Source organism: Amblyomma maculatum, chromosome 2 (genome assembly GCF_055883805.1).
Source record: "Amblyomma maculatum isolate TAMU_Amacu chromosome 2, ASM5588380v1, whole genome shotgun sequence".
NCBI classification, from domain to species: domain Eukaryota; kingdom Metazoa; phylum Arthropoda; class Arachnida; order Ixodida; family Ixodidae; genus Amblyomma; species Amblyomma maculatum.
This window is the reverse complement of record NC_139345.1, coordinates 187,049,362-187,063,981: the sequence shown is the minus strand read 5'-3', so window position 1 is coordinate 187,063,981 and position 14,620 is coordinate 187,049,362. Positions and strand designations below refer to the sequence as shown.

The 14,620-nt window shown below is 50.8% G+C and overlaps 1 protein-coding gene across 1 annotated transcript in view; it reads left to right on the top strand.

Moving 5' to 3' along the window:
- Nucleotides 1-14,620, top strand: part of Lamp1 (lysosome-associated membrane glycoprotein 1) — a 36,184-nt gene that overhangs the window by 6,842 nt on the left and 14,722 nt on the right. Inside the window, exon 2 of the mRNA XM_084595578.1 lies at nt 14,299-14,609. Coding sequence (XP_084451704.1) covers nt 14,299-14,609 — 311 coding nt within the window. The remainder of the gene's footprint in view (nt 1-14,298; nt 14,610-14,620) is intronic.

The following is a 14,620-nucleotide window of genomic DNA, read 5'->3' as shown; positions in this document are numbered from 1 at the left end:
ATATTGAACAATAATCCACTGTTTTCGCTACTGTCTTTCTACGTTTTTAGCAAAGTGATGTGTACCTCGTAATAGCACGTTTTCGGAAGGTACATTGCCACCGATAAGCTAAATGTGCAGAACAGACTTCACAACATCAGCTTCGGGGCTCAAAACCCGATTTGACTTCATTCGCCTCCGACATTTCCATCTGTTGGCTACACCAGCGTGCACCCTGCTCATGCAACCGCGGTTATTTCCCAAACGTCGGCCTGTTTGTAGGCCCCGCCGGCGTGGCGCAGTGGTTACGGCGCTCGACTACTGTTCCCAAGGACGCGGGATCGAATCCCTGCCTCGGCGGGAGCCTTCCGATGGAGGCGAAAAGCAATGCGCCCGTGTGCTGTGCGATGTCAGTGCACGCTAAAGAACCCCAGGTGGTCGAAACTTACGGAGTCCTCCACTACGGCGTCTCTCATAGCCCGAGTCGCTTTGGGACGTTAAACCTCACAAACCAAACCTTTTGATAATTTATTCAGCAAATACTGCCGGCCTCAGTTACGGGCCTTGGTACAGACAAAGCGAGAAGTGCATTAGCAGGCGAAGTCAAAACACAATACAATGTGTAGTATAACGGCGGAGAATTGATAACAAGATCGAACTTGGCAACGAACGAAGGCATCGAACTTGGCCCATGGATGGTCGGCAGTCTAGCTTGACACGCTTCTCGTTACAACGCGTTCGTCGACGTCGTCAGGAATTTCGTATCCGACAGGAACGCGCGGTGCACCGAAACCTTGCCAACGAGCTCCCGAAGGGCCTTGCCCTCCTCCCCTCTCTCATCGCTCTCGCCGACCAGCGTCAGTTTCAAGTGGAGTGGGCGTCCCCTGCGTTTGTTCCTTTTGGATGGTCTTCATTACCCGGTTATGCGGCTCCTGCCAGCCGTTGAACGTCGGAGGTGTACTGGGGGGAAATGTTTACCGCGGTAGCTGCAGCACCTCGTGTGCGCCATGTCAACTGTTCGGAGCGAATAAGCCACGCGCAAAAAGGAGTGAGAGCTTGTTGGCGAGCCATGGATGTCCGCCCCACGCCACAGTGTTTATAAATAGCGTGATACTTTTACTGTTGTGCGTTCCGGAGAGAGGAGCGCTGGTGGTATTTTTTTTTTAACACGCTGTAGATGTGGCATATCCCTCCTGCGTGCCCACGAACGACGTAAGTACTCGTACCGAATTTCGCACTGGACGTGAGTGCTTTGTTGTAGGAACGCGGCGAAGCCCTCCTGACCGGTGTTTGCCGGATTCGCTCTCGGGACCCACCGTAACGTCGCTCGGCTTGTCCCGTCCATGCGCAAGCTCGTATCTCCGCGGGAACTATTTCAATATGCATTCCATAGCCCAACTTTCTCCTCTCCCAAGTAGAAAAGAGTATGCGGCCGTTCTTTTGCCTACGATTCGCTCCCCCCACGAGCCTCCCTGTAGTTCCCGACCGCCTTCCGGCGTTCTAAGATAAATGGCTGAAGCTATCACTTCGCTGGCTTTGCCGACAGCGACCGTCAGCGCTAGACCCCTCGGCCCAAGCCGTATAGTTTTGGCTTGGGCTGGCATTCGCGTTCTAAGCGACCGCCGCCTAGGTAGAAGGCTGATCCCGGTCGCTGAGGATGAGTGAACTCAGTTTGGGTCGTTACTTTCGCCCACCCACCCGCTTGCGCCGACATGAGCCACCATGCCGGACATTTTCGATCGACCACTTGTGATATCGTGCTATTGATTACGAATTGCAGCTCGCCAGGAAAACAGACGGGGGAAGAAGGAACAAGCGATCAACTTGCGACTAGATTTTATTTAGGAACGCGTAAAAACAAATGCGAAACAATTCAACATAACAAACGCAAGCAAGGTCTGATGGGGTGCGGACCCCTAGGCATTCTCATTCGCGGGTTACCTTCGCGCATCAAGGAATTACAACTCCTTTTCGGGTAGGAGAATGGAAGGCGTGCTGACTTACGAAGGTTCCCGCATTAGCTACTGCCTTCGCCTCGGTAATCTGTTATTTTGCATTCATGGTTGGCCAGGCTTCTGCAATCGGAAAAGTCGTGTTTGCAGGCAAGCTTGTACGCTTATCGGACTTCATTTGTAGCATGGCAGCATGCCGATGTGTACGAGATCAAATTGCCCTGTGGAGAAACGTACATCGCCCTCTCAATGAAAGGCTGTACGTCGTGTATACAAGCGCAAGCCTGCATCCCGACATTTCAGATTGCAGAATCATGAATGCAAAATAGCAAGAAATTATCGAGGCAAAGACAGTAGCTAATGCGTTAGCTACTTCATGTTAGCACACCATTCATTCTATCTAAAAAAGGTTACAATTCCTTGACGCGCTAAGGTAGCCCGTCACCGAAGCTTCACTATGCGTGTTGCAAAAGCCCACCTGCCGGTCTAGAGCGCCACGGCTTCTCCGCTCAGTTTCAGCCTCGCAACGGGCACTTAGCTGCCAGTCTGGGACGCGCAATATACGGTGCCTTAGCCTCCCCTGTGTAGATGCTACGCTAATCTTGCAGATATTCGATAGAGGCGTTCGTCAATAAGTCGGCCGCATTTAAAGCATACTGCTGATAACTTGATGGGTGTGCGATACCCCTCGCAGTAGGTCGAGACCTGTTGGCTACCAATCGTCGGTGCACTCAAACGGCCAAGGGTCTCTCCCTGCTGCCTTGCAATCGTAGTGAACTATAGAAATGGGTCACTGTGCTTCCGATAGACGACGCTGCGAAATGCTCCGCAGCGCGCACTCCTCCTTAGGGCTCTCGTTCAGAAGCTATGCAGTTTCGTTGCGACGGGGAATTCAGCATGCCGCGGAACGCAGGCCCTGCTTCCGCTGTCGGATTTCCTGTTGGCAGCCCTTCGCTCCGGCGATTGAGGCGAACAACGTGGTGTTCGTTCTTCAGTGCCGGGCGGGTTCTACATTCTCTAGGTGGCCGTGGTTATGCTTGCCCCACACGACCTTCCCCCCCCCCCCCCCCCCCCCCATCTAAGAAGGGCGTGTGTGAATGCAAGCGGGTGAAAATGAGGCCTGTCGTCTCCCTGTGCGTTCACTGGGGCTCTCTGCACTGGCGGTGCGTGACCTTGGCTCAGCTCATCGGTCTCCGTTAGAATATCTCCGATCGCGTGAGAAGTGGCCCGCTCGGCGCCTTGCCGCGCCATTCCGAGCTGTCGTGCGCAGTGCTGTTGTCACGCCAACGTGCTCTGCTCTCGGTGCAGTGGTACTCGCCAGTCATGCGTCACGCCGCGTAAACACAGCGGGCAACGGCTAGTTCGCCCCATTCCCTTTTCGGTGCCGAAGGTCGGCGCTAAACTACGGTCTCGCCCGAGATACGAGGCCCGTGTGGAGGGTGAATGTATATGGCGCCTGCCGTTTCCAGTTTCTGACCGCCGATAAGCAGTATCAATTGGATATGTCTGCAGTTCATGGGTTGTTGTTGTTTTGACTAGGAAGAAGGAAAAGAAAATGCACGGACCTGCTACTGGCTCTGTAGCTGAGCCACCTCCGCTGCCTCGTGCAGACAGAAGAGAAAATAGAGAAGAAAGAAAAAGAGAAAGACGCGCGCCGCAACAGCCGTCGTCCACCACCTAAGCAGTGGAGGGTGCAATGACGGCTTAAAACAGATAAATTTGGTGGCTGGCTAGCCCCCACCGCAAGCTGCGTTGGCCTACCGACCCAGCCCCGTAGGGCCAGGAACTGCCACCCTCGTCGACCAGTTCCATGGGGCGTCGGCAGGGCAAGAGTCGTCACTACGATGCTTAAAGTTAGAGCAGGGCTAGATTCTATTACCGAGCGAGGTTTCTAACGTTGATTAACGTGCGATGAGGCGAAAGCCATTATAGAGTGATGGATCGCAGCCCTCCACTACGGCACCTCTATTTCCCGCTCTTCTTTCACTCCTACTTTTCTCCCTTCTTTTACGGCGCGTTACTTGTGTCCGCGGAGAATTCTGGCAGTTACTGCACCTTTCTATCCTGTAAATCAATTTCAAACGCCGCTGATGCCTGCTGTACTAACGCGTCCTAGACATCTGGTTCTGCTTTTCTTTGCTGTGTCTTGCGGTGTTTGGGGAAGCAAGAAATGAAAGGCGCCGCACAGAGACCTGGATCGGATGCCCGGCGGGGGCAGCTTCGTTTGTGTATGAATCGCCTGGTGACGTCATGACCAGTCGTGACGGTACATGGTGCGCCCCTTGCCGAACACAACCAGCATTGCATTGATCACATCAACATTCACCGGCATTCTATAATTCGTTTACAGGAAATTAAAGGCGCAGTATCTCACTCACGGAATCCCGCTATCCTCGCGGTAGACAAGGGGAATTGTGATGAACGTTTCATGATCCGGGCCGTGGCACAGCCCGTGGTAGGTAAAGCGCTCGGCTGGGTATCCAAGGGATGGAGGGTTCGATTCCCAGTGGAGACAAGGTTTATTTTTAGCTATCTCCCTCGAAAGTATTACACTCTCTGCCAACAGCTCCTGCTGACAACGATGACGCATTTAAGGCTTTCGCCTTAAAAAGTGCGGCGGACATCGCTGCAGGCCCGTGGTTTAAACCGGCGTCTAACGTATGTCCGCATTCTCTCTGCTGCGCATGCATAAGGTTGAGCATGGAGGAAGGAAACAACTTAGGAGAGGCCCTTGCCATTCCAATGCATTGGAGAAAGTGTGGCGGAAGTGACGTCAAAATTTAGGGTTAGCAAAGTCGGGCCACTAGCAACATCGTCGCTAAGGGTCCTAGGCACGTGAGCGTCGCGGAGAAAGAGAATGTAAAGGAGGAGAAGAGACGTTGCAGCGTTTTGGAGAGGAGGTCGTGTTTTGAAGCCGGCGAACAATAACGTCAGGGCCTCTCCTAAGTTCTTTCCTTCCTCCATGTGTCACCTCGACCTGCTCGTGATGCAAGTCAGCCGTCTGCGATCGTACGGTGGCCTCCGAAACGCAGGCGTACATGCGTAGTAGGGATCGAGTACCCGTAGCCGGCATATAACGCGCGTCTCAAAGTGCTTAACAACGTAACCGGTAAGAAAAAAGTTGGCTTTTTTTTGCCTGCTAACATATGAAACGGCATTTCGGATCTGCTGGTACAGCGGCGATGGCGTGGCATTGGACGAGTGAACAGCCGGAAACGTGCAAAATTTCATGCTAGCTTCTGAATGTACGAAAAAAAATCGCAGCTCAGCGCAAGTATTCAACGGTTTGCTTGAGCCGGCATACAGCCTATAGGAGGTATTCACGTGACGTCATCCGCTAGGGGCGCTAGCGGCCAGCGCAGAATTCGCCATACGCGTGGTCGTGCATGGGGCGTGTGTGTGGGCGCCGCACCCAGCCACAGTATTCAACTCGTTCTGATCCGTGGGGTAAGCCTTTCGCGCCTTTACAGAATTTCTGCGTGCGCCAGCGAAAACCATGCGAGCGAGTGGATACACCCATGGACTTCGCGGAACAAGAAAAACGACTGTCTGGCCAAAATGTTTGACTTTGTGAAAACACCGGCTCGTACGACCGCGGTAACTTCGTCGAGGTGTGTCGTGTACTACAAGACCACTGATTCGCGTTGAATTCCCTGACATCGGTGCCTGCCACGTGAAGTGCGGTCTGAAGTTTTGCGACAGGGGAAGAGATTAAAACGTACTAAGCCACGAATGTGTTTTAATTTTTGGCAAGAAAGCGAGGCCAAGAGCCACACGGGCGTGAGGGTGTCGATGACCGGCGTGTCGTTTTTAGAGGTGAGCACATTGCGACGTGTCTGTTCGCTCAGCTAACGCTGTCATCTCCTCAGACTTGCAAGTAACAAGTTACAACTTTATCAAGCGTTATCGCTGTACACCGCGTTGTTGCGAACCTAGGTTCCATGGGTTATGTGCATTTCGAGCAGAGCTACGTAGCCGATACTAAATTTGTAAAACATGCTCTCTGGGTGGGCCGTTTATCCTGCGAGGACATGGCAGTACTTTTTTTTTTTCGACCTTCTGTCACCCAAATTAAGCAACTGCATTGATTCGCTTTACTGCTGGAACAGCGCCTGTGGAAGCTTCGGCAGTTTGCCGACTACCGCCACTAAAAGTGTATGTTTCGCTGCCATGCCAGCTTTGGAATTGGAGAATTTAATGCGCTCGCTGTCTTTTCACGATGTGTTCTGCCTCAGTGGCAGCCAACAACGGGTTTAACGAGCTGCAAGTCGTTTTTCGCTAAATGGGTAACCGGCCACTTTTGCTGTCGAGCTGTTGCACGGGTGATGCCTGGTGCAACACTGAACAGCGTGTTATGTCCCGGAGCATCAAAATATCGCTGCAAACTCCGTGCCCATAAAGGGCTCAACAAAGAAAAGTGTATGTGGACATATTTACCAGCTTGATAAAACTTTGCGGATCACTTCCAATATACGGCGGGCACCTGACAGCGAACCTGGAACAGCGCGAGCCGACGCGCGCCGATGCCACCGGCGACCTCCGACATGGCGGACGAGGCGGGACGATGCTCGCGCCGTCTGGTAGTACGACCTCAGTGAATACCTCCTATAGCCATGGCGTGGGTTAGAGGGTGCATGCATCTGTACTCGAGCATACTTGTAAATGCGATGAATGTAGTCTGTACGTTAACGCAGCTTAGTCTCTTCGCTTCCTACAGGTGAGCAGTCTACTGAGCTGCAATTGTCCGGTGTGCGTCTCTGGTCTTCGCTGGTGCTATGAGCCGAAATTCAATGCGCCAGCCTTCAGTTGAAGGCCTGTGGCAGTGCCTGCTGTGCATGCGTTTGAGTGCTTCGCCGCGATTCCCGACTTGTGCACCCGAGCGAGAACTTGGCAAGAACTGAATCGATTTTGAAAGTAGTAGGTGTAGCTCAGTCTTCCTCGAGTTGTAGACACACCACAAATCGGAAAGCGTTAACGCGCTATACCCCCTCGAACGTGGACTCCTCCGTGCCTTCCCTGTGGGTCTGCTACATGTCTGTACACGGTCGTGTTCCGTTCTTGAAGCGAGTGGCACCCCCGAGCCTAAGCAGGTGGCAAATCGATACACACCTGCATGTGTCGAAACTGTCTGCTCTATATTTGAACAGGTACACGTGCGCTGCACCGCGTGGCATATGCTTGTGTTTTGAGGACATATAGTCGAATACAACTCGAGAAGCGGCCTAATTGCCCCCTCAGAGGACCCCTGTGCAGCCAGTGGCATCGACCAATTCTCATGGCTAATCCCCCTACACCAGGGCTGCGCAAGATACTTCAAAACAGTATCTTCGATACCGATACTCGATACCTTGAATAATTGTATTTCCGATACAAGATACCGAACCAAAATTGATTTCCGATACAGATACTGTATCTTCGGTACATCTCTGAAATCCTAATATGATAAAGGCGAGGCAGATAAGAAAAGCCTATATATATATAATTCGACGAGCACGCCGCACTTATATTTGGTGCCGGGGCCCTTTACCAGAAGAGAAGCATAGCCGCGTAGACTCGAGGATCTTGAAGGTAGTTAATAAAGTCAACATTCACTAGCGTCTCTTGAGAACTTACTCTGGTTTAGATAAAAGAATTGTTCTTTTTAAGAGAGTGACTAATATGACGTCAATCAATTCGAATAGTTCGAAAACATTAACAGTTTATTGATTTATGAAACAAGGATATATTGACAAGTTTTATTCAAGTTTCGCTGAAATATTTTTGGCGAAAATATTTTGACCTTGAATTTGTTATTCAAATTCATGTGCTGGAAAAGTGCAGTTACATATATTTACGTCGTGTATTTCTTAATATTTTAGACGTAATTTTTACAGAAAGTCTTTGGAAGCCTCTTCCCGGCTCAGTTACAAAGAAAGGTATTTTTTCGAATCAAACGCTGTAAACTACAAGAACGGCGGTTAGCAGACTGCATCGTGGCCGACTGAGGCTTTAGACGCTCTTGTTGTAGCCGCCTAGCAAAGCCGACATGCGAAGCTCAAGGGTCGTGCATAAGCTACCGAGTTCATCAGCACACCGAGCTTGCTGCTTGACAATAATCACATGCCTCAGAGACGGACAAGGAGGCGGATTGCAGAGGGTGGAAGAGCAGCTAGGGATTAAGTGCGCGTGGTCCCTACTCCATCTTCTTTGGCGATTTTATTCATTGTTTCTGCGTGTCTGTTAATGGTTTAGCGGCTTCGTGGTACCCATTAGGTGCTCACAAGTAAACAACCTCATGAGCGCCTACTTTCCATTGGCTCCTTCAGTTTTAAAGAAAGAGAATGTGGATATATGGAGGCTGAAGACAGGGCGTTTGAAGGAAGCTTCGAGCAGGAGGGAAATCGGGATGCACTGCAAGCAAATAGCCTCTCGGCTTGTACTAGCGCCTGAGCGAGCGCCGTCAACGAAATGTCTGACACACAGTGGCGTCAATATTCTGCGGGGTATCGAGTATCGTTAAAATACACGGTAAACCAAAAATGTATTTTTCGATACCGATACTCCGATACTTTCATTTTCAGCACTCTGTGCCTGATACCGATACACAAAATGCATTTGAAGGTAGTATCGAAGATACATGCATCTCCGATACTGCTCATGACTGTCCTACACCTGCCAGCTGTGGCGGATGTAATGGAGTTCATTACTGCCTGATGGGATTAACCGCGGCGTAATATGAATCGATCGACGCGGCTGAGTGCAGGGGAGTCCTCTGAGGAGCATATGCCTCATTCTGCCAATTTACATCGGACTGTAGTCACTATGATACAAATTCAGAATGCAGCGGCGAGTACCCTTCCAGCGGGTCCTCCGGCCAATGGCATCGACCACTCGCGATCTAGCGGCTAATCCCATGTGCATTTCAGTGGCTCTTACGTCCGTAGACCGCGGTGAGGAAATACTGGTACCGCGCCCGGCTCGGCGCTGCCGCCAGCTAGAGGCCTGCCGCATTTCGGTGTAGGCGAAATGCCCCTACGCGGTGCGATGGAGACGCGTATAAATATCCATAAAGTGGTCGCAAAATTAAATCCATAGACCTTTTGACAACGGCATCTCGGTACTATAGCCTACACATGTACAGCTTTCGCACGTTAAACCCCTCACAGCCGTATCCCACGTACCCTACCGGGCACGCAGTTTCCTTCAGCTCTAACCACGGCCGGTCTCGAAGAGAGCGCTCTCCCTCGAGACCGGCCGTGCTCGAACGAAGCCAAACGAAGCGGCGTCTCTCGTCGCCGACCGAAACTGGGAAAGGGACAACAGCAGCACGTGGTTTGTGGACACCTCGTGGCTTCTGCTGCAACGGGGCCTTGCGCGCTTTCGTTTTGGCTGCTCGTCGGGCGGTTGCCGTCGCGTTAATCCGCCGCTGTAAAACCATGGAGTAAAACAAAGCCCCGGCGTATCTTCGACGCGTACTCGGGCCCCGTGGCAGGCACACACCGTATCTGCGTCGCCCTTTGGCGAAACGTGATCGGAGCTCGCGGAATAACCCCGAGCCGCCCCTCTGACGCTCCAGCAGACCTCGTCGTCTGCTGATAATTGCTGCCCGCTCGTCCAATCTGCTGCTGGGCAGTCGTAGCTGTTTTCCAACTCATCTGCTGCTGCCCCGTTGTCGCTAGATTGCAACCTTATCGCTTTGTGAGACCGCGGGGCCTACGCGGCTATCCAGTCATTTATGGAATAAATTTGCAAGGTCTGGCCGGACCCGACGAATATAAGTGCGCTGGTGAATCCGGCGCTAGATTCCAAATGGTCTTTCAAAGTGGGCCTCCGCTCCGCAAGCACTCTTTCGGCATCCGCGGCTGGTCCTTTGGCTCCGTGGTAGCGCACAGCTGGTCACCGCATGGCCGCGGGCAGTTTTTCCAATAATCGGACGACCTTGCGTTGCACCCAATTTATTGGATTTTGAAATCCGATCGGCTAAACAAGGTCCGCTGTATCGCGCGCGCACAGACCAGACTCCAAACACACACGCGTCATGCGCTGCCGCGCCGACCAACGTCCGGAATACATGGAGCGTTTTTGCCGTCTCAAGCCGGCGTTTTTCGCCCGACGGCGCGCCGGCGTCGAAAAAACGCGCGCCGTCGCCGATCTGGCACTGCCAGATCATAGCCTCCTTGACGCGCGGGCAGCGCGGCGTCCTCTCGAACCGGAACGTACAGCGGGCGCGAGCCAATAGGAGCACGGAAAGCTGGCATTTCCGGTTTGAACGGCCGCTGTCAACATGGCCGCCTAGGTGTGTGGCAGTTTGGCCGCAGAAATGTGTTTATCGTAAAACTAAACGTCTAATCAAGCACGGTATGTCGCTTTTTTGTGAGTATATGGCCTACTCTCGGATTGGAATGTATTTGTTTTCTCCCTGAAGCGAAATTTCTAAAAAAAAAAAAAAAAGAAAAAACGTGCTGCTGGTATCCGAGTGGGCATTCCAAGGTATCTTCGTTCATTCGATCGCGGCAAATCTTTGTGCGACCTATGTACGCTTTCTACATTTAGCACAGTAGCATTAAATTGAGCCCTGTCGCGATTTTAACACAAGGGACAGCGTCACTTCTCTCACGTACCTCGCTCTGCTGTTATGCCGCTCGCTGATACATTTGCTTTTGCATCGAGGGGTCAGCGCCGACGCTCGCGCCGCTTCGGCGCGGGCGCGGCAGTTATCGACGCGCGAAAATCGTGGGAAAAAACGCCCCATGTATCTCTGCCTAGTAGAAAGTTGGCGCCAACGTCGTCGCGCGCGTCAGCCAAAGCCGGTCTGCGCATGCGCGCGGCACCTGACGCGAGCATCGCGAGGGATGACGCTCCGATCTGTCCCTGCCAGATATTTAGCGCGTGAGCGCGCGCCCTACACGCTTCGAAAACTAATGAGGTGTTTACAACAATGTGAAGGCACAGCTCGGCTGTCCCCTACTCCTTGCTTCTCGTCCTGAAGTCCACTTAGCTCCTCCTGCTTCGACTGGGTGCCTTTCAGCTCTTTCCTGCACTTTTCTTCACGGTTTGCAATTTCCTCAGTCGTCGCGAGAGGGTGACCAAGCCAGTACCAGGAACATGGAGATGCATATTCCTTTAGCCCTCGGTTCGTGGCACTGTCGAGTAAAGTCGGGGAATCGGGGAGAACGAGGTGCGAGAATGCGAGCGACGCGCTGGGGCGAGAACCGGGTCCCGATGTCGACGCGATGCGCGCCCGTAGTCGCCGTTCGTGGGGTCGGGCACATGTAAACCTGGTAGATTTGAGTCCACTCGACCCCGGCAGCCGGGCCCATTTAAACAGGCCATCTTGACATTTGCACCGAGCCAGGAAGTTGTTGAAATTCCAGGAATCCTTTCTGGAAAACCGGTTCTGATACCACTTTCACCATGGTAGCATGAGATGTGCACCTCAGCTTCGTATCTCTAAACATTGCACCGCAGTCCAGCGAACAATAATTAGGCAGCCCTCATTGTGAGGATCAGGGTAGCTGGTTGGCTGCTACCCTGAGTGCTTCCCACACGGGTGACCTTCGGCTGCACTTTTTTTTTTTCCTTTCAGTTAGCAATGGAGTTCTTCGTTTATCCCTGCTGGGGGCCTATGCAAGGAGTATTACAGTGATGCGTAATGAAAATGGGCCGCAAATAAAGTTTATGCTGCCAGAATCTGCCACTAATTGTACCACAGATAGTGCAATCAAGATGTTATACCAGAGTTACACGTGCAGTTTCAACTTCCGTTCAGTTAAATGGCAGTTGACCTTTTCAACTGACGTTGAACTGAACGGCAGTAGACTGTAATTACATGGAACATCTATATAGCAAAGCTCAGTTGTCCCTCAGAATCGCGTGATCCCGCTACATGCAAGCAATTCTTTCTAAAAAAAAGTGCTCTATTTTTCATTATAGATTACTTTGTACAATATTTGCACGCTTTATATTATTGATTTGTGCATTTTCACATATTTTCTCCTGAGTACGGGGTAATTGAACTTGACAAAGAGCCAAGTCAATCCATTTGAGCAACGTCTGGCTTCGCGGCTTAATCATCGTTTTTTTGGGGCCACTTTGCGCGCTTGTGTTTTGACACTAGTTTCAGTAGCTAAAGTTGCAGGCTGGGACTTGCACTAGCTAGGGCAACACCCTTGCGTGTGATTTTAAGACACATCGGTTGGAAATGCCGCCGACTTGGCCAATTCGGCATATCTGCTGACAGCCATCTTGTCAGTTGACTGGTTCAACTGCTACCGCCCACCTCAATTGAACTGAACTGCAGTTGGCACTGCCGTGTAATATCGCTAACTGCCAGTCAGTTCAACTGACCGCCAACTGAACTGCTGTTGTAAATGTCCGTGTAACAAGGCTGAAGGAAAGAAGCCAACAGTCGACGAGGCCAAGGAAAGTGTTGGGGATGGTACTTTGTCTTTCTTTTCTTTTTTTAATGTTTACTTGGATAATCACAGGAATTAGTAATGTGATTTGTTGTAGGGGAAAGCTAATTAAACACAAAGTAGAAAAAAAAAACGTGCCAATGGTGGGAACCAAACCCACGACCTCCGCATATCGCGTCCGGTGCTCTTCCAACTGAGCTACATCGGCCGCTGTCCCCTCTGCTACTTGCTTGGGCCTCGCCGACCGTTGGCTTCTTTCATTCATGTATTATAACGAGCACCCTCATTTCCCCTTAATTGATCTGCGTGTAACAAGGCTGTTACTTATGACCGCATGTCCCATTCCTTGATTCTCTAAAGCACTGGACTGGAAACGGTCCTTTTGGAGAGTTGCCACTAGTATGTACAAGCTGTCGCAGTCCAGTGGAGTTTATTACTTTTAAATATCACTATCCTGATTTATTTATTCTTACCTCCTAATAAACAATTAGTGGAGGAAACTAAGCCTGTCATGTGTGGTTCTTTGAACTGCATTTGCAGATCAGCAAATTAGGTCGGGAAAAGTGAAGGATGTGTATGGCAGAATACCTGTTAAATATAAACCTTGCTTCAGGGTACTGAATTCCTGTCGTCCTGAAAGGAATGAAACCAGTGTCAGCCCCATGCGGTTGACCTTTTGCTGAACTTTGTAAGCCAGAAATCTAATTTCGGGAGTTGCAGTATATACATTCTGAGGCTACACAAGCTCTTTTATTGCACTTTGTGCCGCTAGCTTGGATTTTTATTCTACGAATTGTCACAAATGTTGGGGTTTTAAATTTTTTGAATTTTCGGAGAAACCCCTTTGTTTTTTCGGTGCCTGCAAGTGAGGTTGCTACTCCGGTATTGTGATCGATGTTGAAGCCGACAGTGCTGTCCACGCAAGCACCAGCCAGTGCACTGCCAAGCTGCATTGGTCCACTGTATGAACTTGGCAGCCCCAGTGATAGTGCTGAGTGTCTCTCGGATTCCTTTTTTTTATTAATGCGAAGCATTAAATCCCAATTGGGGGGGAAATGCGGCATCCTTCAAAAAGTGATACCGTAAAGCGCCTGTCAACTGCCACCTGTCATAATCAACTGAATCTGTTGAATTAAATACGAACCAGCTGCTACCTGTCACGACTGGCAGGTGGCAAAAAGGAGAAAAGGAAATGAAGTCAATGGCCAAGTGGTGATGGGTCAGCAGGCTGTGTGATGTTGGCAATGGCCATTGTTAGAATCCCATCATATCTGTGCAAAAATGGGATGACTGCTTTTGCAATGAATAGGCTTTAGGAAGATGTGACTATGCCAGTGTGTATTCATATTTCACTTCCTAACCCATACTGTTTATGAGTCTGATTAGTGATAAGTAGGTATAATTAGCTTTTACCTTGGTCATGGTAGCCTGTCACTCATAGCAGAGGATAGTATAGCCTTGTACAACAAAGCTAGGATTGGATGTTACCATAGTAGCACTGAAACGGTCAGAAAATGGCAGTTGGCAACGACAGCCACTGTGGCAAGTCCGAACTGTTTTTGTGCACTAAAACAAAAAACGACAGCGAGCATGTGAGCGGTGAAATCCAGTAGCAACATTTTTTTCATGTTGTTGCATTCCATGAACATCATTTAATTTCAATACTATCACAGCTGTCGAAGCGTAGTTTTGCAGAGGGCAAAGGGGAGTTAAGCATGTTCCATTGACGGCAGAGCTCTCAATCTGTTTACATACATTGCTGTGGACAGAATGCTGATTCCGGCCATTTCCTGGTGTGTGTTCCAGAACTTTTGCTGCATTAATATTGCTTTCTGCCAGTGCTGCAAGGGTCCAGGCTCGAGCCATCCTTTTCAAAGTCTTTGTTTTGTAACTATAGCTTAATCGGTGGCTGAATGTTCATTGTATTTTTTGGTGTTCTAAGCCATCATCGTCGTTTCTTCACTCTTATGCAGCACAAAGTGTGACGCAAGGAGAACCACAAAAGCCCTCTCCACTCACAGAGACCACCACTAGTCAGTCGACCACCCACGAACCACATCCGACAAGCCCAAAGACCACAGAAATCCCGAGCTCCACTCATGAGTCTCCCAACACGACTACCCCCCATCCGGTGACCACGGTGCCACCCCCACCAACACCAGCGCCCAAGAAGGAGCCCTCACTGAACAGCTACAATGTTACTGAGCCGGGCAGCAACCTCACCTGCATTATGGTCCAGGCAACCCTGCAGGTCAAGGTCAACTATCTGACCAAGGACAACAAGGTGAGGAGGGG